At 37.1% G+C, this 25649-nt stretch overlaps 1 protein-coding gene across 1 annotated transcript in view; it reads left to right on the plus strand.

The window, feature by feature from the left end:
- The window catches only part of ARHGAP21 (Rho GTPase activating protein 21), a 135109-nt gene that overhangs the window by 59566 nt on the left and 49894 nt on the right, over positions 1-25649 (plus strand). The window contains 2 exon segments of the mRNA XM_040451194.1: positions 23094-23186; positions 25177-25255. Of these exon segments, the coding sequence (XP_040307128.1) occupies positions 23094-23186; positions 25177-25255 (172 nt within the window).

Here is a 25649-nt window from a genome sequence, read left to right on the forward strand (position 1 = left end):
CAGACTGGTTATCCACCCGTTTGTTTATCCACTCCCCTGTTGATGAAACTTTGTAATACCCATATCTGATTTGCGGTCTTGGAATGGTCATGCTAAGGGTTAAAGGGGAAGAAAACAATTTCTTTCAGCATTATCAAAAGTATTCTGTGAGTGTAAGGCCAGGTAGGACCCTTCATAAGTTATCACTGTTGTGCAGGGAGGGCCACTCTTGTGTCACCATCTGTCATGCACTGGGGTTCAGGAAGAATTCCAAACGTTACTTGGCATGAGCTAGAAATAGGTGTTAGCGAGGAAAGGGAAAGCTTACAAAACCAGCTTCAGCAAGAGGAAAGAGGATGTGGGTCTTCTGTCCTCCCATCGTCCCGCAGGACGATGTGCTGGTGCTCAGGTGGCCTGTTACACACAGCATCTAGAATAATGCTGTCTTTTAAGAAACAGTCTGACTTATGTAAAGTCAAGAATTGGTGGATAAAACAGGGTATAATTAATATGATATGAAATTACTCTGTCATATTTCTCTGCCTTGAGAAAGTTAAAAACAAAGAAGTTTGTTTCATATTTGTGAATACCTAAGGACAAAGAATTCACATAAAAGTCAGGGATATCCTCAGTTTAGAAGCCCTGAACATCTTAGGAGAGCACCCATCACTTTTTACTCAGTTCTGATTCCCTGGCGAGCAGTGAATTTGGGAAGTCCATGGAGTTTAAGGAGTGACTGACTGAGTTGTCCTCTGCCTCCTCTGCCCCCCAGGCCTAGGTTTGCTCTGGTCATCCCAGTTGGTAGTGGGGTCACAAGTTAGTCCATTGAGGCCTAGTTAGTGAAAGTATAGCCCTCATAATACCATTTCAACTCAACTCATCAACCAACCATAAGAACATATTTTATGAGAATAAAGTTTCTTTATTTTAATTCAACTGAATATGACGATTTTTATTTTACAGTTTCATCTGCTGATAAAACTTTCAAGCATATTGAGATTACGAAATCTTTTTATGTGAATTTTGTTTTAATGAAATAGAATCCAAGCCTCCATTGTAATGATCCGAGTCAAAGCCTAGAATCACTGGAGAGGAAGTAATTGCCAGAATGTTATTCAAACTCCTAAGAGATCCTGTGATAATGCCAAAATTCTGTGAAACAGTTGAAAGGTTTTGTTTTAGTGTTCTTTCCTTTTGGCAATTTAGTGGAATCTCTTTTGACACTTGACTTTCTGATTATTCTCCTTACCCAACTTCCATTCTGGTATGTTTCTTAGAGCCTATATATGTGTACTGTCTTGTGTTTTAAAATTATTTTTTCTTGTTGATTTGTTTTCTGTATTATGATGCAAATAATATTTACAAGAAAAAGGCCGTTAAAGTAGAAAAATATTTTTTGTTGATGATAGTTGTTGATAATTGCTGTTTTGCTGTTGTCCTGTTGTCCCTTAAATCTCTGGAGAAGATCTTTATAAATAATCAAAACAAGAATAATTAGAAGTTTGTAATTACTGTTATTTCTTTTCTACTTATTCCATGAGTAAAAATTCTGTCGAAGTTTAATTATAGGGACATGTCCAGGAGTGTGTTTGTCATTTTGTTAGGTACCTGAATAACTGTTGGATTTCTACTTCGGCATCAAAATGTATATTTAAGCATTAGTAGTACAAAAAAGTAACTGGGAATTTTATAAATTCTCTCAGTAGTAAAAATTTGTATTTTGTGATTGCAGTTTCTTTTTTTTTTTAATTTTTTTTATTAAAAAAAATTTTTTTTTTAATTTTTTTTTTCAACTTTTTAATTTATTTTTGGGACAGAGAGAGACAGAGCATGAACGGGGGAGGGGCAGAGAGAGAGGGAGACACAGAATCGGAAACAGGCTCCAGGCTCCGAGCCATCAGCCCAGAGCCTGACGCGGGGCTCAAACTCCCGGACCGCGAGATCGTGACCTGGCTGAAGTCGGACGCTTAACCGACTGCGCCACCAGGCGCCCCAAAAAATTTTTTTTTAACATTTATTCATTTTTGAAAGACAGAGTGAGAGGAGGCAGGGCAGAGAGAGGGAGACACAGAATCTGAAGCATGCTCCAGGCTCTGAGCTGTCAGCACAGAGTCCGATGCGGGGCTCGAACCCATGAACTGTGAGATCATGACCTGAGCCGGAGTTGGATGCCCAACCAACTGAGCCACGCAGGGCCCCCAATTGCAGTTGTTTCTGACTAAAGAGCTCTGTGGCCTATGTTGGAGTTTTCTAACCAAGGCTCTTTTAGTGGCAAGAAATAGAAACTTCCTCAGACCACTTCTGGAAAGATGTGGTAATTCTGAAAAACCAATAGAGCATTTCCAAATTCAATGTCAAGAGTGATAGGATACCTGGGTAGCCATAGACACCAGAATTGGGACCTGGGAAGCTACTAAATGCAAAGAGTAACAACAACAACGACCCAAACTTTGGAATTTACTGGAGGATTGAAATGACTTTCATAATTAATTTTGATTATACCTGATTTTCTCATGAGCTGACATCTGTATATAAGGTACAGTCCTCATTATATCTTCTTTCTTCCTTCCTCTCTTATCATAACACTTCCTATTCCTGACAATGAAACCTAATTGGCCCAGTTCATCATTTTATGCCCACTGAACAGTACCCATTATGCTTAGAGGTCAAACATTCTTCCATTTAATGAAGAGGTAAATTCTGAAAACCTGAGAAAATCGGGCGTATTTTATGCCACTAATTTCCATTCATCAGGTGAAAACCTATTCCCTCAGAATAATATAACAGTAAAAAATGGACCTGAAAATTCATTGTAAGAGGAATTTCTTATGGTTAGGTCCATGGTCAGTAGTGTCCCGGTAGGTCCTAGAAGAGTGTTTCACTATTTCTAAAATGTAGCAACACTAAGTGAGTTCCGTGGGTCTTTGCTGATGTCTTGTGCATTGACTAAACCCCTTGGGATCCATTTTTCAGTGTATTTGACAGTTTAAACAATTTGAGTTTCTCTGGTAGGTAGGCGAATATACTAATTAGTTACATATTTTTGTTAATTTTTAATACTATTCATTAGAACATCCACAGATGTCTGATATTGTCCTGAAGATACTTTAGGAAGTAGAGATGATGATGTTGATGTTGTTGATGAGGAGGAGGAGGAGGAAGAGAAGATGATGATGATGATGATGATGATGATAAGATGATGATGAAGATGATGATGGTGATGTTGTTGAGGAGGAGGAAGAGAAGATGTGATGATGATGATGATGAGAAGATGATGATGATGATGAGAAGATGATGATGATGATGATGATGATGATGATGTGGAGGAGGAGGGGGAGATAGTGTGGTGGCAGTGGTGGCAGCTGATTTATAATGTGCTGGGCACTGTTTTAAGATTTTTTGTGGATTAGTTCATCAACTTTCTGGGGTGGATATTATAACCTCCCTATTTTAGATGAGGAAACTGAAGCATGAAGTGTTTAAGTAATTAGCAAGGGACAGCATTGGACTACAAACAAGCCATCTGGTTCTAGGGTTTCCTCTCACTTTCTACCATGGTTTTGCAGAAAATTCTTTACTTTCATAATTCATCCTTGGAAATGTAAGAAAGAGCATTCTGTTCCCTTGAAAGGTAAAGAGTATTAAAATACCTTAATTCAACTTTCATATGCAATTTTGGTTAACATAGTCTTAGCATTTTATACTTGTTCTTTAATTTTCTTCTTCTTTTTCCTAATTGAACATGTCCTATTGGCTTAAGTCTGTTCAGCAGGATAAAGCATTATTGCTTTAATATTCGCAATTGATTTCCATCTTTGATTTGGTTATATTTTTGATACCTATGCATCTCATGACAGATAGAATGTTTTTGGTATTTTTCACTTAGTTGTAAGAGATGTTAAGGGCATTCATAAGTATTTACCAAAGATAAATGAAATATTTGCCTGCAAAACTATTTGTACAGGAATATTCCTAAGTGCTGTATTCATAATAAATAAACACTGGATTCAACCTAAGTATTCATCAATATATGAATAGACAACCAAATTGTGGTGTATCAATGCAATGGAATACACATAGCCTTGTGGATCAGTCTCATAAACATTTCTTATATTGAAGTGAAATTCACATAATACAAAATTCACCATTGTAAAGCGAACAATTCAATGACATTTAGTATAGAATTAAAGGTCATGTATGAAACGTACATCTATCACCTCTGTCTAGTTCCAAAACATTTTCATTGCTCCATAAGGAAGCCCATATCCATTAAGCTGTCATTCACTATTCTCCCCTCCCCAAAGTCCCTGAGAAATCCCAGTCTGTCTTCTGTCCCTTTGGACTCACCTATTCTGGATATTTTATAAAAATAGAATGATACAATATATAATGTTTTTCATATGGCTTCTTGCATTTTGTGTAATGTTTCTGAGTTTTGTCCATGGGGAACAGGAATCAATACTTCATTCCTGGCTGTATAGTATTCCCTTGCATGTATATACCACAGCTTGCTTATCCATTCATCCATTGATGGACATTTGGACTGTTTCTACCTTTTTTGGCTATTGTAATTAGTGTTGCTATGAACTTATGTATGCAAGTGTTTGAGTCCCTGTTTTCAGATCTCTAGGGTATATATCTAGGAGTGTGATTGCTCCATTGTTATGTGATAATTCTGTGTTTAACATCTGGGGACCTGCCAAACTGTTTTCCACATTTCCATGGTAACTGTACCATTTTTACATTTGCACCAGCAATGTGTGAAGGTCACAGTTTCTCCGCATCCTCATCAGTGCCTGTTACTTTCCATTTTTGAATTATAGCCAGTCTAGTGAGTGTGAAGTGGTATCTCATTGTGGTTTTGCTTTGCATTTATTTCCTTAATAACTAGTGAAATTGAGCATCTTTTCGTGTGCTTGTTAACTGTTTGTGTATCTTCTCTGGAGAGATGTCTATTTAAGTCCATTGCTCCTTTTTTTTTTTAAATTGGGTTATTTGTCTTTTTGATTTTGAGTTGTAAGTGTTCTTTATATATTCTAGATAGTAGATTGTTATCAGATATATGATTTGCATATATTTTCCCTCATTCCACAGATTGTTTTTTCACTTTCTTGATAATGTCCTTTGATGCACAAAAGTTCCTAATTTTGATGAAATCTAATTTATGTACTTTTTCTTTTGTTGTTCATGCTTTTGCTGTCTAAAACATTTTGATGAGTGAAAGAAACCAAGCACAAAAGAGTACAGACTGTCTGATTCTATTTGTATGGGAGGAAAGATAAATCCAACCCAAATTTTGGTTGCCTGAATTGATTGCAAAGGGGCTAAGGGAAGTTTCTGGCAAGATGGAAATGTTCTTTATCTTGATTGTCATGGTGGTTACATGGGTTTATACATTTGTCAAAACTTAGGAAGCTCACACTTAAAATGAGCACATTTTATTACATGTAAATTATACCTCATTAAAGTTGATTTAAAACAAAGAGAACATATATAATAATTTAGTTGGATTTTTTCCCCCAGTGTTTAGCTATTTCAGTCAGTGCAGCTATGAGCGTTCTTATACATGAACTTTTGGGAACACAGGTACTTATTTCTAGTGGGTCTGTGTATCCAGGGGTAACACTAATAGGTATGCATACAGGCACATTTAGTAGATACCGCTAAATTGTTTTCAAAGTGATTATACCAACTAATATACTGAACCACAAGGTGTGAGAGTCCCAGTTGTGTCATATCCTCACTAACATTTAATATTTGTCAGTCTTTTTAATTTTAGTCATTTTAGTGGGTGTATAGTGGTATGGAATGTGGGTTCATTTTTATCTTCCTGAAAACTAATGGGGTTGATTACCTTTCGTTTGGCTATTGGGTATCAGTACTTTAAAAAAAATTAATTTGTAGGAGTTCTTTAAATATTCTTGATGAGGAGGGGCGCCTGAGTGGCTCAGTCAGTTAAGCGTCTGACTTCGGCTCAGGTCTTGATCTCATGGTTTGTGGGTTCAAGCTCCACGTCAGACTCTGTGCTGATAGCTCAGAGCCTGGAGCCTGCTTCAGATTCTGGGTCTCCCTCTCTGTCTGCCCCTCCCCCACTCATACCCTGTTTCTCTCTCAAAAATAAATTTAAAAAACATTAAACAATTTTTTAAATATTCTTGATGAGGATTTTATTAGTTGTATCTATAGCAAATATCCAGCTATTAGTTACCTTTCAATTTCTCGTTAGTAATTTTCATAAAGGAAAGTTCCTATTTGTAATATAGTCCAAATTGTCAATCTTCCCTTTTATGGCTAATACGTTGAATCCTATTTAAGCATGGTCACAAAGATATTCTCCTGTGTTATCTATCTCCAGTTCACCTGTAATTGACTATTTTTGCATGTAGTATGAAGTCAAGATTTTTTCCCCCTATATGGATATACATTTAACCCTGCACTCTTTAGTGAAAAGACCGTACTTTCTTTACTGCTCTGTAAAACCACCTTGATCATAAAGTATCTGTATATGTGTAGGTCTGTTTCTGGACTTTCTTCTTTCCAGGGGTTGGCCTGTGCCTCACTTTTGTGTAGCTTCCAAACTAAGAATGGTTCTGTATTTTTAAAAGGTTGTTTAAAAGAAGAAGAATATGTGACAGAGACTGTATATGTTCTGCAAGGCCTAAAATATTTACTGCTTGGCTCTTTACACACAAAATTTGTCAACCTTTGTTCTATTCCATCGGTCACTTTCTTTGCAGCAAAACTGCGATCTTAATTTTACTGTCGTTACTATATAATAAATGTTGCTGAAAGGTAAAGTCTTTTAATTTTGTTGTTCACGATTGGATTGGCTGTTTTTGTCCATTTGCAATATTATAACACTTTTAAAATCAGTTTGTCAGTTTCTACACCCACAAAAAAATCCTATTGGAATTTTAATTAGCTTTGTATTAATTACAATATTTGATTATTTGAAAACATTTGAAATATTTGAATCTTCTTTTTTTTTTTTTTTTTTTTTTTTTTTAAATTTTCCTTCAACGTTTATTTATTTTTGGGACAGAGAGAGACAGAGCATGAACAGGGGAGGGGCAGAGAGAGAGGAAGACACAGAATCGGAAACAGGCTCCAGGCTCTGAGCCATCAGCCCAGAGCCTGACGCGGGGCTCGAACTCACGGACCGCAAGATCGTGACCTGGCTGAAGTCGGACGCCCAACCGACTGCGCCACCCAGGCGCCCCTGAAATATTTGAATCTTCTAATCTGCGAATGTAATGTCTTTCCCATGAAGGAGTGTTGAATTTTTCTGCATCTTTTGGAATAAACCTTTTATTTTTTTCCCTTTAATCTCTTAATATAGTGAATTATATTGATTTATTTTTCCAACTGTTAAACATTGCATTACTGGACTAAACCAAGCTTGTTCATAATATATGATACTTTTTACATATTGCCAGGTTTGGTTTTCTGTTGTATTTAGGATTTTTGCATCTCTGTTCAGAGACTGTCTTTACCTAAAGGTGGGCCTTAGTTTTTTTGACATTTGGTGTAACAGTTCGGGTTCTCTGCGAAACAGACGCCACAACAGGAACAGATGGCAAGACAGTGTTAGACGTGCCAGAGATTTCGTGGGAGAAGTGTCTGTGCAGGATTGAGAAGAAGGGGGCGGGAGAGGCAGGGGAAGACTTCAGAGCGCACTGTAGGTCTGACATCTGTGAAAGAAGAGAGGGAAGGGAGGCTCCGGTAGGAAAGGTGCCAGATTGCAGCACAAGGTATGGAGGTCTCTGTGAGGCAACTGGGGAGCTCCCATGCAAACACTGCCCTTGAGAATCCTTGGGCAGTCGTGGGGAAACGTGGCCTCTGTGCGAATGTGGCGTGGATATTAAAGGGCAGCAGCTGGGGCTGTCACCCAGCTGTGTTCCCCATAGCAGCTTCTCTCGAAGGAAATCTGCACAGCACACCTGCACTCTTGACGGGGTTGGGCTTTCTCTTTTTCACCCCTGCTCACCCCACACGTTACTTTGGAGGCCCTAACTGAAAGCATGGTGGTGTTTTCCAGGCCCTCTTCCTTGGCTGGCCTCGAATGCCCATTTTTGTTCCTGTGGCCCTTTGAGACTGATGGAAGCTCTGCACAGCCCCTCGGTCTCTCAGCTGTGGCTTTGGAAACAGAAAGGGCCTCGAGGTGAAAAGCTGTGTAAAACACCAAGACCACCTCGCTGGACTTCCTTCTCTCTGGGATCTTGTCCCTCTGAGTGCTCTTGCCTTGGAGGCTGTCTCTGCCTTCATACAAATGTTACCTGTACTTGGTCGAGGTTTTCTGGTTGTGGCTCATGGGTGGAAGAGTTGATTCTGAAATAAGGCAGTTCACTATTGTCAGATTTGGAAATTTTTGTCTGTTTACGTTTAATACAACTCATAATACATTTATTGTTTAATCGCCTACTTTATTTTAAAGTTTCTATTTTATTTTGAATTTCTTATATTTCTTTTGTCTCTTTAAGACTAAATAATATATTGTGATTCTTTTAGTGGTTATCCTAGAAATTATAATATGCAAGTTTATCACAGTCTAATGCTAATTAATATTTTACTCTGTTCTGAAACAATATAAGGGCCTTAGGTCATGCTCTCTCTACTTATTTCTCTCCCTCCTACCTGCAGGATACTTTTATGTTGTGTCACAGTTCTCTCGGGATTTTTGTTGGTTTGTTTTTTTCTGAAAGGTCTTTGCTTTGCTGTCATTTTGGAAAAGATTGTTGCTACAGAATTTTATGTTGATATTTTCTTCCAACATATTGAAGATCATATCCCACTCTCTTTTTGGCTTCTATACTTGCTCATAAGAATTCATATTTTGGTTTATTGGTTTTTTGAAGGCAAACTTTTTTCATATCTACTGTTAAGATTTTCTGCATGTCTTTGGTGTTTGGCCATTTTGGTGTTTGGCCATTCTTGGCGAAAATTTATTTTTATTTTCCTTGTTTCCAATTCATTGAGCTTCTTGTGTCTGTCATTGGGTGTCTGTCATCAGTTCTAGAAAATTTTCAGTCAGTGTTTCCTCACATATTATCTGTATTTCAAGGCTCTCTTCAATTCTTCAATGATCTCTTAATTCTTCAATTAAACATATGTTAGATGTTTTTATTCTGTCCCCTATGGCTCCTAAATTCTCTACTTTTTCCTCTTTGTTTTTGGTCTTCCCCAGCTGCATTTTGGATATTTTCTTCTAGTATATATCTAATAATTTTGAGTTTTAAATTTTGATTGTTAGAAGTTCTTTAGGGTAATGTACTAAACTGTACATGATCGCTTCTTATAGTTTTCTCTTTATCATTTTTAGGCCTTTTTTTTTTAAATAATTTCTTCAAACATGCTAAGCAAAGTTGTTTTATAATCTGGTTCTGGAAATTCCACTATCAACAGTCTTTCTGGGTCTGTTTCTCTTTCCTTTTCTTTTCTTTTTTAAATTTTTTAATGTTTACTCATTTTTTTGAGAGAGAAAAGAGAGAATGAGTGGGGGCGGGGCAGAAAAAGAGAGAGACACAGAATCTGAAGTGGGCCCCAGGCTCTGAGCTGTCAGCACAGCACCTGGGGCTCAAACCCACGAGCAGTGAGATCATGACCTGAGCTGAAGTTGGACACTTACTGACTGAGCCACCCAGGCGCTCCTCTGTTTCTCTTTCCTTTTTTTTTTTTTTTTTTTTCTGTTTCTAGCTTAGGATAGGTTGGGCTTTTTTTTGCTTTATGTATTGGACTATTTTGCGTTTGTTGACCTTCAAAAGTTATTACTGGAGATTTTTTGAGATCTAGGGTGAAAAAGTAAAAAGTTGTTTTCAAGTAGACTGGTGTTTGCTTTTATACAGAACCAGGCGATTGTATTTTTAGCCTGCAAATCAATGTGAAGTTTGGTCTATAGCCACTTTTTAGAAATTGGTTTCCTTCTCTTTTCCCCCTTCCTTTGCTTAGCACCCAGGTAGCTTTCAGGTTGGTGGAAGCATAATTTTCAGTTAACATTATTCTTAAATGTGGGCTAATCTTCTAATTAATTCATAACTGTCTAGGACTTAGGCTTTTCTTCTGCCTGCTGGGTGAAGAAACTCTTAAAATGGAAGGGGCTCATGTTCAGTAGCCTGCACATATAGGGTTGACATTAATAGTATTTGGAGATGTTGTCTAGCAGCTAGGCTCACATGTATACGCACTCTGGTTCAAATATAAATTGTGCATTCCCTTGTAGTAGCTCAATTTGCTAGTACATCGATACTTCATTGGAACATTTGCCGCCCATATGTCATAATAAAATATCTTTATGTCCTATCAACATGGATAAAATCAGATTACGAAGTTATTTGTAGTTTGCTGTTATGAGCAATGTTTCCTAGTATAAAAATGTATAAGCTTACAGATACACACACACACACACACACACACACACACACACACACACACAAGATAAGTGATTCTTCATGGTGCTATTGATAAGTTAACTTCAGATATTCATTTTATTCATCTCCATTTGACAGGTGGGAAAGGATGGGAAGTGAGGGCTCCCAGATCTTCTTGTGGTTAAATAGGACATGGTTGAAACACTGGGGAGCCCCAGAAATCAAAGACAGTGATGGCAAGGATATATATAAATTTTATGATGTGTATTTTTTGAGAAGATTGAAAGAACTTGAACCTTTGGCTTGCAAAAGAGATGCAGAGGGCAAGAAAGTGATAGCTATTTTCAAATGTTTGGAAGCCCATTTTGTATAAGATGAAGTAAACCGATTGTTTCATGCTTCACAGTTAGTTTCCCTAATTCTCTTCTGGAATATCCCTCCTCATATTTTGGAGACAGCTAATCCGAGTGATTGCTCCTGCTCCATGGTAAACAAGCTGAGGTTTTCTGCCTCCTCCTATACCTGATTCTGGGAGGTGGTAGCCGCAGCACAGATCTAATACAGGAAAATGCAGAAATAAGAGGGGCAATGATATCTCTTATCAAAAATTAATCATCGGCGTGTGCAAAGTGAAATTTTCCTACATACCCAGACTATTCATTGTATTTATGAAGACAGTGTTTTTATGCATTGCTTTAAGGGCGAAGATTATTTAAGGAAGGAAACTGTCTTTTATTGTTAATTTCCAGTGCCTAGTAAGTACCTGGTAGGAGCTCAAATGTTTGTTGAGTAAACACTGTTCCCAAATGACTCTTCCCAAAGCTGCAGAACTCAGCATGTTCATGTCTGTACCTCCGCTGTCGAGGAAGAAAGTTATTGTCTCTTGTCTGCCTTCTTATCTTTCACCTTTCTCCCCTTTTTATGCAAAGTGTCAGACTTTTTTTTTTTTTCTTTAATTTAGAGATCTTACTTCATATAACTGCTGAGCGTGTGAGCTGGGACAGTAGTAACAAAAATGTGGTAATCCTGGAGTTCAGTAGGAATTTGGGCAACCTCTTTGTAAAATACACTGCTAAGGTGGTCAAGTTAGATGTGAGTTAAATATATATATATATATATATATATATATATATATATATATATAACTTCACCTTAAAAGTTCCAGGAAGCCATTTTCACAATAATGGAATTTGATTGGATTAAAGTAGGCACTGTCAGAAATCCAATTTTTTGGAGCAGGTTTTAAGACTTTGAAAGGCATGAAGTTACTTTGGTGGTCAAGAAAATAAATGCAATTTTAAAAGTTTCTGGAAGCGTTCTAAAATCTTGAAGATATATGACATCCAGGGTCTCAGAAAGCTAACTGGGGATAGGGCTATAAAGGTGAAAAAGTCAAGGAAGGTACGTGTTTGGAGTATTAATTTTCTAGGCTGTCCCCTGGAATAACTTCTCCACGGAAAATGTTGTTGCAGAGGTGATCCTGTAATTAGGTGACTTTGAGCCGTCTTTTGCCAGCTGCTGCATGACTTAAGACCTTGATCACAGACACCATCTGGCTGGATAGTCCCGTTTGGTTTTTTTTCCCTGATTGCTCTCCAGCTAGTCTACATTCAAAGTATGTGATTCATAGATACGGCTAATAAGTTAATGGTAATAGTTATGGTCTCTGTTTTCGAAGTTTAACAGATAACTTTTCAGAGTAGAAATATTTGCATACGAATGCTAAATATGTTATATATAGAAATATGTTTCCTGTTGCTTATTCATTCACTTAGCAAACATTTGTTGAGTCACTGCCATGAACAAGTCGCTAATCTGATTGCTTGGAAGGGAGCAATATGGCCTCTAACCTGGCTTTCTTCAGATAGTTGTTCAAATGTCACCTGCTAGAGAGGGTTTGCCTGACCATTTCATGAAGATAGTATTAACAGCCCTGCCTTTCATTTTTCCTCTCCTTCCCACTCTGCTTATTATTTTTCCTAACACTGTCACCATCTCTCCTACTACCTGTTTCTTGTGGAACATTTTCTTCCTCCATTAGAATGTAGAACAGGAACTCTACTTTATTATTTTGGCTTAAAATCCAGAACAGTTCCTGGCCTGTATACGTTCAACAAATCTGTATGTAAGATATGGGCCTTGGCTTCCAGAAACTCCTGCTCTGGTGGACAGTGAAGGTGTAATATAATTCTATAAGTGCAACCACAGAGGTGTGTACAGTTTTGACAGGACCACAGTACAGAGGGGGAATCGTCTAAGCACCAGGGAAGGGGGTCTCAGGCGGGATGTCCTCTGTGCTGTTGACAGATGAATAGGACTTTATCAGGAGGAAGGAAGAACAGTGTTCTGGAACAGATATATCAGAGACACCCGGAAGTTATATTTGCCCAGATTTGGTGGTAGGGCTTGGGGGTGGATTTTATGTCACCAACAATGGTTGATTTGTGGAGGATTATGCTTAGCATAAATGACTAGATAGATGGGGGAAGGGGCATTAACTGCGGGATTCTAGAGGGGAAGCATATCTTCCTCTGGGGAAATGGGTTTAGTTTGGGATAAGTTGCATTTCTGATGCCTGTAGAACGTTCAGTACCTAGTTGAAAATTTTGGTGTGGAGCTCATAGAGGTGGGGATTGAAAATAGATTTGGAAGTCATTATTTTATATGCTGTAATTAAGTCCTAGGGATAAATGAAACCACAGAGAGCATGAAAACAGAATAAAAGATAGGACCCTAGGGAACACAACATCCAAGAGATGGTCAGAGAACGAAGAATCAGAAAAGGAACTCTGAGAATAAGTTTTAGAAGGTATGAGGACAACCAGGAGGAGTCGACGACCTACTAATTAAGAGGTGGTCATCTTAAGGGGGGAGTGGATAACATGCCATTTGTCACAGAAAATTCATTAGGCTGATGACTAAAAAGATACTGTTGGGCCCAGTCTGACAAGTAGCAAAGTGGCAAGATAGAATAGTTTCAGTACAGTGAGCCGATGGGATGTGAGAACCAAATATCCGTGGGTTGGAACGTAACTTAGAGCAGTGAACCTCAGTGAGCATGGGAGTGAGGTGTGTGGGCGATTTTGCCCCCAACGGCATACTTCTCAGTGTCTGAGAAACCCTGAATTGAAAATAAAGAAATGAGGATAGGAGTATAGACTATTCTTCAGGAAGCATGGAAAGGAAGGAAGGAGTATAAGAGATGATAGCTTTGTGGAAAGACAGGGAGAAGATTTATTGTTGTTTTACATTTGGGAAGCTTTGGTAGGTCTCTGAGAACATGTATTTCTGTCCAGCGGGGAGAAGAACAGAGACTGACTGAAGTTTTACCCACGAGAGGAGACCATGAGGGAAACAAGGTTCTAAAGAAGGCCAGTAACTAAGTCCTTCCTTGAGGTGGAGCAAAAGGAAGTATGAATGTGGGCAAAGATTAAAAAATGAGGATATAGCCATCGAGGTATGGTGCCGTAAGAGGCAAAGTTATCCAACTAGTGTGAGGAAATCAAGATGGAATAGCCAGTTTAAGAAGATTTTTTGGAGGTTTGAAACCGCAACCTTGAAGGTTCAGTGAGCAGTACCAAGAACTTCACTGAACTTGGAAACTGTAAATCATTGGGTTATAGGTTATGCTGAAATAGCAGGCCAAGAATAGGAGCAGAGTGGGCATCTGGACAGAATTCTCCATAGTTGGAGATTGGCAAATGGAATGCTTTGGAAGGTCAAGGAGAAAAGGAAGTGGAGGTTGCTGTTGGATTTTGTTGATCCATGAGTGTTCTTAGCAAGAAAGAGAGTGATTTCTGGGGGAGCCTGGTAAGTCCTCCTTTTTAAGATGGAAGGGCTTGATAACAATGTGAGGGGCAAATTTCATTGGTCAAGGGGTCCAGCGATGGTAAAATGGAAAGATACACAGATGGAAAGATAGCTGCTTGTGGTTAGAACACTGTAGCACATTTTTCTGGGTTTGCAGAGAAATTAAAATCCAGCACAACAGGAATGGCAGGGCTGTGAATCTACACGCGAGACATACTTTGTGAAATTCCTGAAACTTCAGAGAGGAAAAATGATGCTTCATAAACTTCAGATACTCCAGAAGGCAGATCCCAGAACTGTTGTGTTCATTGTAGGATAATCAGCACCTGGCACATTTATGAGCTCAGTAAATATTTGTTGAATGAATAACACTCTTCCAGAGTCTTTCTTGTCTAAATAGATGTCATGCCAGAAAATTTTGATTCATGTCTGACACCTAGTGGTATTTTACTCAAACTGCTACTAAGTGGCAGCATTTTCCTTTTATTTGAGGGAGATTCTTCGGCAGGTCATTTGCGGTGTAAGAGCTTTGTTCCTGAAACATATCTCTGACTTGGATTGGGGCAGTTTTACTATTGATATCTTCTAGGGCTGTAATTTGAATAAGTCAGTAGTGAATATTTATTGGTCATCTGTCATATGCCAAGCACTGTTCTGTATGCTGGACTTTTTCATGTAGGGTATGTTCTCTCACACGGATGACCTCACTGAATTAGAATACGTAGAGAGCATTCATTGGGAACAGTTAACTTGATTGGGAACTTAACTTAGAGTTCTGTGGTGTTTTACACGTGAAACCTTTCTAAATTTATTTCATAGCTTTTGGTGCTGTCATTTCTATGTCATGCCATACTGCTTTTCATTAATGTTAAGTAGGCATTTGGGACAATGAATGTAGAAGGCAAGGTTGTGTTTGTCGTCTGTTTATATTATCCACACCTTGGAGAGTATTACATAGTTTGGAGAACTATGGGAGGGTTTTGTTATCTTTCCTTAAGAAAAAGTAGAGTTCCTATTTGTTGGTGATGTATGCTGAAGTATTTGAAGTATTTCTTGATGAATTGGCATGATATCTGGGATTTGCTTTAAAATACTTTAGGGAAAAAAGTAAGCAGGAGTGAAACAAGACTGGCAGGGTTTTTGCAGCTATTTAAGTCATGTTCATGGGGGTTTATTCTACTGTTTTGTCTATGCTGGACATTTTCTGCAGTGAAAAGTAAACAAAAATAATCAGATGGGTGTGGGTTGAAAGAAAGTGTATCATGATTAAGTAGAATATGGTCTGCTTTTTCGTATTTAACAGATTTTATTTCATTATGTTTCACCTGATAGTACTTGAAGATGAGGTTGAGTAGAGAATATGTGTTTGCTTATAATAGATATAATTTGACTGAGCCCCAGCAGGCAACATTTTACAATGTCCAGAGGTTATTGGAATTTGAGGTTTGAAGCTCATAATTGTTGGAGCTGCAGATTGGAGGCTTGGGAGATACAGTTTTAAAGTACTAGCCATCACTCTGGAAATGAGAGCACCTTTAGTAGAAATTTGGGAATACCTAGATTTAATAAAATGGCATATATTTATTTTTTTTAATTAGTGCTTCTGCCACAACCAAAGGAAATGGAGTACCCAATAACCTGCCATATCAGTCTTCTTAAATTGGCTGCTGCTTCATAATGATATATATGGATTTTTGCTTGTTAGACAATGTGTCTCTGTTAGGCTCTTAGGGTAATCTTGTATGCCATCAGCAAACCAGACCCCCAAAATAAAGATTAGAAGCCTGTTTTTAGCAATTAAAAATGGTTATGAAATATTTCAGGCAAACAGAAAATATAGGGGAAAAAATGTGGCTTCCAAATGCTTGCCACCTGTATTTGTCGTATTACCGTCTCACATCCTTCCCCCCAATTCCAGCTCCCCCTTCCCTAATCGCCCCCCCCCCAAGATATAAATGATTATAAGTATGGTTAAGGTGTTTTATATTACTCCTTCCCTATTCTCTTTCCTCAGAGGTAATCACTAGCCTGAATTTGGTGTTTATTTCCCCCCGTTTGTTTTCTGCCTTAAAGTAGATTTATAATTCCTAACTTTTGCTCACTAAATTCTTCTGCATAACCTTTTTTTCCTCCCCTGTGGCAATCTATTACCCATCCAAAAGAAGCTGAGCTCATTTTTCATTATTTAGATTTAACTCTGGTATCTATTTCAATCTACATTGTGGTTTCACTTATTTTTGGACTGAAAACTAAATATCAATTTCAATAAGCTATTTAATTGATTTTCTTTAAATAATTAATGCCTGGAGCTTTAATGTTCCATTATGTGATGTATCTCCACCTTTGTGGGAGTATACTTCTTCCAAGGCTTGTATAACTTTCCTATGAAGCACAGTTTAAGTTCAACGGTTTTCTCTTGTGTAGAGATTTTTTTTTTTACAACAAAGAAATAAATTAAAAGAATACTTAAAAAAATTAACTCTCATTATAAATGAGAAGATTGGTTCCATTTTTTAAAAAATTGTTCTGCAGCAACCTTGAGAACTCAGAGAGAAGGAAGAATTTTAAAAGCTTAATCTCAGTGGTAGCCATTATTTTCTATTGCTTTGTTTTTGTTTAAAACATGGATGGTATTTCTTTGTGTAAAGTATAGGGGCGCCTGGGTGGCTCAGTCGGTTAAGCGTCCGACTTTGGCTCAGGCCATGATCTCACAGTCCGTAAGTTCGAGCCCCGCATCAGGCTCTGTGCTGACAGCTCAGAGCCTGGAGCCTGCTTTGGATTCTGTGTCTCCCTCTCTCTCTGCTCTTCTCCAGCTCATGCTCTGTCTCTCTGTGTCTCAAAAATAAATAGCAACTTTTTTTTAAAAAAACGTATATATATTTTTTCACTCTGTTAAGAAATATTTTTCTCTTGTCCCCAGAACTACAGGATTCCCTGACTTACACCTGTTACTCTGTGGATATTCATTACAGGGTCCTTTTTGCAAGTGGCATACTTCAAAACTGTCACTTCTTAAAATAATCTATTTGCTTTAATCTGTTTGCTTCTATCCTAAGTTTAGATTTTGAAATAATTTACATGTTGCAAGTGATTTTGATTTTAGCATTCTCTAAAGAAGAAAGTTATTATAGGTTTGAATAATCTTTTTTAATGTTTATTTCTGAGAGAGAGAGAGAGAGAGAGAGAACACGAGTGGGGAAGGGACAGAGAGAGAGGGAGAGAGAGAATCTGAAGCAGGCTCTGCTCTGTCAGCACAGAGACCGATATGGGGCCCAATCTCATGAACCATGAGATCGTGAGACGCTAACTGACTGAGCCACCCAGGTGCCCCTAAATAATCTTTCTTAACCGACAAAGCCCACTGGCCTAGAGATGTAGCACACTGGTTTCAACACCAGTCTTTTTTGAAAACAGGTGTGTAGTTCATGTCAGTTACTGGAGACTTTTTAGTGCAATCCCTTAATTTTTTTCGACCTTCTTCTCGTTAGCGTTCTGTAGTGTTTGGTTTATATTCCTCAACTTTCCCATAATCTGGCAGTTACATTTGTAGAGATACTCTTTTTCAACCAGGATTTAATTAAGTACTTTCAGAGTGACAGGCCCCCTGGCTCATTTATCCCTGATCTGTATGTAAACCTTCTGGACGTTTATTATCAGTCTAGCAGAGTAATAACATTTATTAAATACCTACTTGTATTAGACATTATATAAGCATTTTAATGGATTATCTCTTTTAATCCTCATAACAGGCTTGTCAGGTGGGGATGTGTTACCATCATCCTCATTGTTCAGATGAGTTAACTGGATCACAAATAAATCATTTGTCTCAAATCACAGGGAGGTGAGGTTGCCAGATAAAATACAGGATGCCCAATTAAATTGAATTTCTGAGAGACAACTAACTCTTGTATAATTTGATACCCCCCTCCCTGGAAAATAAATGGCAGAGCTAGGATTTTAAACCACATAATCTGCCTAAAAGGTCCAAGCTGTTAGCTACTGCCATATACGGGCTATGGAGAATAAAAATCACATCTACCTGGATATTCATCCAGTATTTGGAAGGCAATCACTACCTACACTTACTTTCTTCTTTCTTTCTTTCTTTCTTTCTTTCTTTCTTTCTTTCTTTCTTTCTTTCTTTCTTTCATCCTTCCTTCCTTCCTTCCTTCCTTCCTTCCTTCCTTTTTACTCATTATTTTTCAGTATTTAGTATAATGTAAAAATACGTGCTTTTCCCCCCTGATTTCAAAGTCTAATATTCAAGTAAATTCATATATGTGTTTATATCTTCTTGTTTAAGTCTTTATTAACTGTATCTTAAATAACATAGCCATTGTCGTTTAGCCATTTAGATTATTCAAATTCTTGTCTTTTTACTTCCTTTTCTCAGATACAGAAAGATTTAACTATATGTGTGTGCTAAAAAGATACATTTTCTTTTCTTTTCTTTTCTTTTTTGATAAGATCAAGGAAATGACACTTGAATAAGGTATTTAACGTGGGGCGCCTGGGTGGCTCAGTCGGTTGAGCGTCTGACTTCAGCTCAGGTCATGATCTCACAGTTTGTGAGTTCGAGCCCCGTGTCGGGCTCTGTGCTGACAGCTCAGAGCCTGGAGCCTGCTTCGGATTCTGTGCCTCCCTCTCTCTCTGCCCCTCCACCGCTTACACTCTGTCTCTCAAAAATAAAGATAAAAAAACCTTTTTTAAAAAGGTATTTAACAGTTCTTTGAAGCATGTCCTATGTGTTCTTTAAAAAAAATGAGAAAGTATAAAACACAGATGTAGAATTAAAAGAGGCTTTTCACTAAGAATTGCCAGGGAAGCTATCTGGCCCTGCCAGATGATAATACAGAGAAGTAAGAAATCATTTTTCCTTATGAATTACCACAACTCAGGATCAGACTTTTAGTTTTGCACATCTGGAAATTGACTTAAAAAACTAAAGACACAGAGTGCCTGGCTGGCTCAGTCAGTAGAGCACGTGACTCTTGGTCTCAGGGTTGTGAGTTTAAGCTGCACGTTGGGCGTGGAGGCTACTTATAAACAAAAACACAAACAAACAAACAAAAAATGAAAAACAAAACAAAAAAAACCAGGGACACAAAAGATTGAATAAACACACATTTTAAATCTGATATTTTTCATTTCCAGTTTCAGTAGGATATATTAAAGAGAAGATGGTTTTCAAAATTATTTTTTCTTTTAAAAAATTCTTTAAAACTTTTAATTGAAGTATAGCTGACAGAATATATTAGTTTCAGGTGTACAATATAGTGATTTGACGTTTATATATATTACGAAATGCTTGCTATGTAAGCGTGGTTACCATCTGTCACCACACAAAGTTATTACAATATTATTGACTGTATTATCTATGCTGTACTTTTCATCCCGTGACTTACTTATTTTATAATTGGAGGTTTCTACCTCTTAATCCTCTTCACCTATTTCACCTGCCCACCAACCTCCCTCCTTTCTGGCAACCACCAGTTTATTCTCTGAATTTGAGTCTGTTTTTGTTTTTTGTTTTTTGTTTTTTTTTTTTCAGATTCCACATAGAAATGAAACCATATGGTATTTGTCGTTCTCTGTCCATCTTATAAAAAGAAGACACTCTTAAAATTAATGAGCCAAGTGTTTAATTCAAGACTTAGAGTCAAGGAGCATGGAATTTGAAAAGAAGTATGTTTTGTAGTGAAACCTGTCTGTAATGAAGGGATATCAATTTTCTATTGTCCAGAAGGAATCGGATAATATCTAGGTAGCAATAGTAAGTCAGATTTTAGAGAAAATTCAGAAAGACAAGTGACAACAAGAATCAAAAGTGTAATTCTCAGTAGATGTAATAGTTTCTGCTATAATATTGGCCCCTATTTTATTCAGTCTTTTCCACCTTCATATGCTTTCAGGCACAGTGTATTGAAAGATTTGTCAATGACAAAGTGTCTCTGGATTTGTAATGACAATCACTGCAAAGTTAATATTTCTTTTATAGAAATTAAAACAAAATTATTTTGGACTACATCTGTTCCGTATATGTGAAATTTTCTATTGGGTTTACTACATTGCTATCCAGCTAACTTTTAATTTTTTAATAGAAATTATTAATGTCATTTACATTTTGTATTTTTAAATATAAGTAGGGTATAATCACCTTTCGGACATAGTGGACCAGAAAACATTAATGAGAAAAGTGTTTCTTCTCTTTTATTGTACAAATCTTTCCATGAAAGCAATGACTTGATTCAGTAAAACTTAGTTAAACCCTCAAATCTCTAGCTAAGAAAAAGTAGATGGTTTTCTTTCAATGCCAGCTCCTGTAAATGTTGAGTTGGCTACAGAGAGACCTAGACTGATTACGGACTTGATTGAAATTAAGTAATTGCATTTTAAGTGAGTGATACTGAAAAGAAACTTTTTTTCTATTCAAAGTCTTTATAAGCGGACTATCTACTTGTATTCAGTAAAGCTTGATAAAAGAATAAATAGTTCAATTATTTTTGAAGCAGCAGGGAACACCATGTTTGGATTCAGACCTGAGTTCAAATCCCTACTCTGCCTCTTTATAAGGTACTTAGTCTGTTTCCTCTCGGGTACAATGACAATATTAGGATCATAATGCCCATCCCGAAGGCTTGTTATGAGAATCAAACTAAATAATAAATTTATTTATTCATTGAATAACTTTATTGAATACCAGTTCTGCACTAGGCATTGTGGTGGGTACTGTGGATATCAGAGAACATGATAAAAATCCCTGCTCTTCATTTTAGTGGGAGGGACAAACAGCCAAAAGGCAAGCAAATAAAAATGTAATTTTAAGTAGTGAGTGATAAGTTCTGTGAAGAAAAATAAAGCCTGACATCCACAGGAAGTTTCCCCTGGCTTTTTATTATAATTTTCAACACACAGCAAAAACCTTGTCCATCTTGGTTCAGCAACTAACATGTTGCTATATTTGCTTCATTTACCTCCTATCCACATGTGTATCTGGGGGGTGTGGGGTGTGGGTATCTTGGTTTATTTTTTCTCCCAACCCATTTGAAAGTTAAGTTGCAGATATAATTATAGAGATGTAATCATATAATCCTAACAATTAGTCCCTAACTACTTTAACAGATATCTCTTAAGAATTAGGACATTCTTCTTTATAGTAGGGATTGAACCAACACTAGTTCTTTTTTTCCTCCAAAGCTCATGGAGAAAGCAGTCATCAGAAATGACAAAAGGGTTTATAATATTTTCATGTCATCTGAACATAGAAGGCTGTATAAAGTTTCTTTGGGAAGATATATGATATACAGTATATTTATAATTTTTTAAATTGGATAGTAGGTACTTTGTAAGTGTGTTTTTATTACTTTTCAAGTTTTTAATTCTTAAAGACATAAAAATATGTCACTAGTTTTCATTTAAGCGCTTTGGAGAGTGGAAATGTACATTGACTGAGGAATTACTCCATTTAGCCTTTGTGGAAACTCTTTAAGAATGTAAAAATATAGAATATCTCTATTATAGAAGAAAAAGTTAATAGTTTGTTTAAGTAGAAGTGTTTACTTAATTGCAATTAGATTATCAAGTGGCAAAGCAAGGATTTGGATCCATATCTACTGGCTTCTAAAAACAAGCAATTTCCACTATACCCTGTTGCATTATAAGTGATTGACTTAGCCATTCACGACTTCAGAGGAATTCCTAAATATGTAAAGGAATCTACTGAGATATATTCCTTTATTAAGAATTTTTCGAGCCACCTTTGTGATACACCATGATGAAAATTTAGTTTTATATGGCAAGAAATGTAAACTTTTAATATTTGACACTCATCTTTTGCCTAGCATTGCAATTTAACATATATTACTATATTATTCCATGCATATATATGTGCTTCATTTTCTCAGTCAAGTTCTTTAAGAGTCAGGGCTGTGTCTTCTACTTCAGTGGTTCCCAAGCATGAGTGTGCATCACAATCATCTCAAGAGTTTCTGATTCAGTAGGTCTCGAATGGAGTCCCCAAATTTCCATTTGTAACGCATTCCCTGGTTATATCAATGCTGCTGGTCTGGGGACCACACTTTGAGAACCGCTGTCTACCTCTTCGCCTTACCTCCCACCACAGTCCTTGCCTTGGTGCTTATCACTTAGCTTAAATGCCCTCTCATCCGGGAATCTTCCCTTGATTTCTATTTTATTGAAACTGTAAGTTGTTCTCAAATGTTAGTGTATACAAGAATCGCCTGGAAAACTCGTTGACAAAGCAGATTTCTGATTGGACCCTGAAACATGGATTTTTAGCAAGCACTTTCAGTGTTAATGCAGGTGATCCATCGATAGATTGTGAAATATTGACTTACGGAGTTGATCATGCGCTTGTCATTGCTATGATTGTATATTTTATTTATTATTGTTTTCTATACTACAATATCATTTTGTTTGTATGTCTGTCTCCCACCAGAGCCCCTGAAGGGAAAGGACTGAGTCTTAGTCATCATTATAACTTAATGCTTAGCACAATGCAGTGTTAAAGAGCAGTAGAGTGCGTACTGCCTGTGAAATCTAGCTATGTGACCTGGGAGGATTTAATCTATCCTAGCCTCAGTTTCCTCTTTTATGCAGTAATGGTAGCAACACTTAAGTGCTGTGGAAATTAGTTCTCAGGGCATGCATAGTCTTTAATGTAGCAACTTACATACAGAATGTCCCTACTAAATGCAAACCATTACTATTGTGATGGTGGTTGTGTTCTAGAAGAGGCAAAATAAATGTTTGAATTAATGAAAACTCCTAAATTATGATTTTAGCATCCATATTCAGGATATGTGTTTCACGCTTCATTAAAAATCTTTGCTTCGTTGCCTAAAATACCATTTTCTCTTTTGGCATTTTAATAAAATATTGTGAGATAAAATCATGCCTTGGGCTTTTTTTCTTCTGCAGGAAAACCAAGAAACCGCTTGGAACCAATGGACACCATATTTGTTAAACAGGTTAAAGAAGGGGGACCTGCTTTTGAAGCTGGATTATGCACAGGTGCTAATATTTTTCTTTAAACAATACCTCGTAATTTCTTTTTTACTTCATTTCTTCCTTCTTCCATATTTCATTTTCCACATTTTTATCTCCTGTATGTTTTTTCCTATGCCTCTGCATCAGTTATTATTATTTTTGAAACCTACTTAGCTGTGTGTTTCTTGATACCCAAACTGATGGGTTCGGACAGAAATAACTTAATATAAATTATAAATTAGGAGCACTTTTAGTTACCACTTAGAGAATGGACTCTTGGGGGCCCTTTTAAAAGCACCTGTTTTGCATACATTTAATTTTGATGAGGATTACAAAAAAGCCAAATGATAAAGATGTTTATTGGCATAATTGAAATAATCTTGGAGATCCAAGATTTGGAAGTACCTTATCTGCCAGAAGTGAATTAACTAATTTGCACTGCAAAGAATAAGCTAAGTCTGCAGTGGAAGGCAAGTCCTGCTTCATCCGTAGGTATCTGTGGATGCGGTCTGGTAACTGTTCTAAAATACTCTTGTGATCTGTGATTTCAGCAAGTCTTTTTTTTTTTTAATTTTTTTTAATGTTTATTTATTTTTGAGAGAGAGAGAGAGACAGTGCTTGAGCAGGGGAGGGGCAGAGAAAGAGGGAGACATAGAATCTGAAGCAGGCTCTGGACTCTGAGCTGTCAGCACAGAGCGTGACATGGCGCTTGAACCCACGAACCATGAGATCATGACCTGAGCTGAAGCCGGACACTCAACCAACTGAGCCACCCAGGTGCCCCTCTGTGATTTTAGTAAAAACTAAGAGATTTAGTTTAGGTGAATGCACACACTAAAATAGTTACTCTTTTTGTTGTCAATATGAAATAATTTAAATGGAAATTAGTAAAAAACTATGTTTTACTGCCTTTTGAATAAAGTATAGTCTTTTCAGCTATAAATAGTACAATCAGCGGATGTTGCCACTAAGATTTATTAGGATGCACTATTTATTGATTATCTCTTCTGTCATAGTTAAAGTAAGCCTAATCCTAATCTGATTAATGTGTATAACATGTATATCAGTGTACATGTGGGATTCCATTACCCGGAATGTATCTCCTATCTTATCCTAAGCCTCACAAAGGCAGGAAGATATGGAGATGCTGTGAGAAGCACACAGAAAGTACTTTTTTTTTTTTCTATTTCCCATATCTTTTCTCTCTCAGTCTTTTCCTTTCTGCTGCCCTGAATTCTTACTAGTAATCCAAATGTCCTTTTCTTTATTAAAATGAAGAACAAGTTAATATACAGAAAGCCAAAACCAGGTGCACACCCATATTCAAGTTCCGTAATATAGCACTAATAAAAAAAACTAAATGTGTTGGGAGGATACTACAAGGAAATGAGACTGAAAGTAGAGGATAGCAAGGTAATAAAAACAATCAACTGTCTAAGCGCACTGAACGATGCTTCTCTATCAGAGATGACAGGGTAAACAGAGAAAAAGCTAGGAGTTCTGCAACTCAGAAAACAAGTGATAGGGTTATAAATAGTATAGCTAGAGCCACTTGGTGACTATACCTTTTGGCATTTCTAAACTCATCATTGCCTGGGGCCCTTAAGACCTAGCTCTATTTCATCAGAAGTTGTATGTATTAAAATTTAGATTCATTTTTGTGAAAGATACTTTAAAAGATAATGAACAAGAATATGTTAAAAATAAGTACATTAAGAAATATTTTGAAAGTTGGGGCACCTGGGTGGCTCAGACGGTTAAGTATCCGACTTCAGCTCAGGTCATGATCTCATGGTTCGTGAGTTCAAGCCCCGTGTCGGGCTGTGTGCTGACAGCTCAGAACCTGGAGCCTGCTTCAAATACTGTGTCTCCCTCTTTCTCTGCCCCTCTCCCGATCACTCTCTGTCTCTCAAAAGTGAGTAAACATTAAAAAAAATATTTCAAAAGTATTCAGAAATGACTTTTTAAGGAATTCCGCATGTGGTTTTTTTTTTTTTTTTATTCCTCTTTGTAGGTGATCGAATTATAAAAGTCAATGGAGAAAGTGTTATTGGAAAGACCTATTCCCAAGTAATTGCTTTAATTCAGAACAGGTAAGATCCTGAAATAGGATTAATTTTGGCCAAAGATGGGTGTTTATAAATCAGCGGAGCAAGTACACTTAATACATTAATGTCTATACCCTACAATGGGATGTGGAGAAGCGGGACTTTTCCTTAAAGTGGATAACGCATTTGAGAATTGCCAAGGTTGAACTACCTGATGGTGGCTTAACTTGGTGGCTTTGCTTTAGCAAATCTGTCAGATTTGTGATTAAAGTCCTTTAGAATCTGAAAGGAACAGAGTTTAGATTTAAATGAAATGACAATTAAATTTGTAATTTGTTTATAGCAAAAATGTACATGAAAGCCAATGTAATTTTTAAAACCTCTTCCTTAGATATCTTTATATACCTTATGGAATCACATTCTTGGCTCCAATTTATTC

The sequence above is a fragment of the Herpailurus yagouaroundi genome, unplaced genomic scaffold (assembly GCF_014898765.1).
Source record: "Herpailurus yagouaroundi ecotype Mexico unplaced genomic scaffold, PumYag 203, whole genome shotgun sequence".
NCBI lineage: Eukaryota > Metazoa > Chordata > Mammalia > Carnivora > Felidae > Herpailurus > Herpailurus yagouaroundi.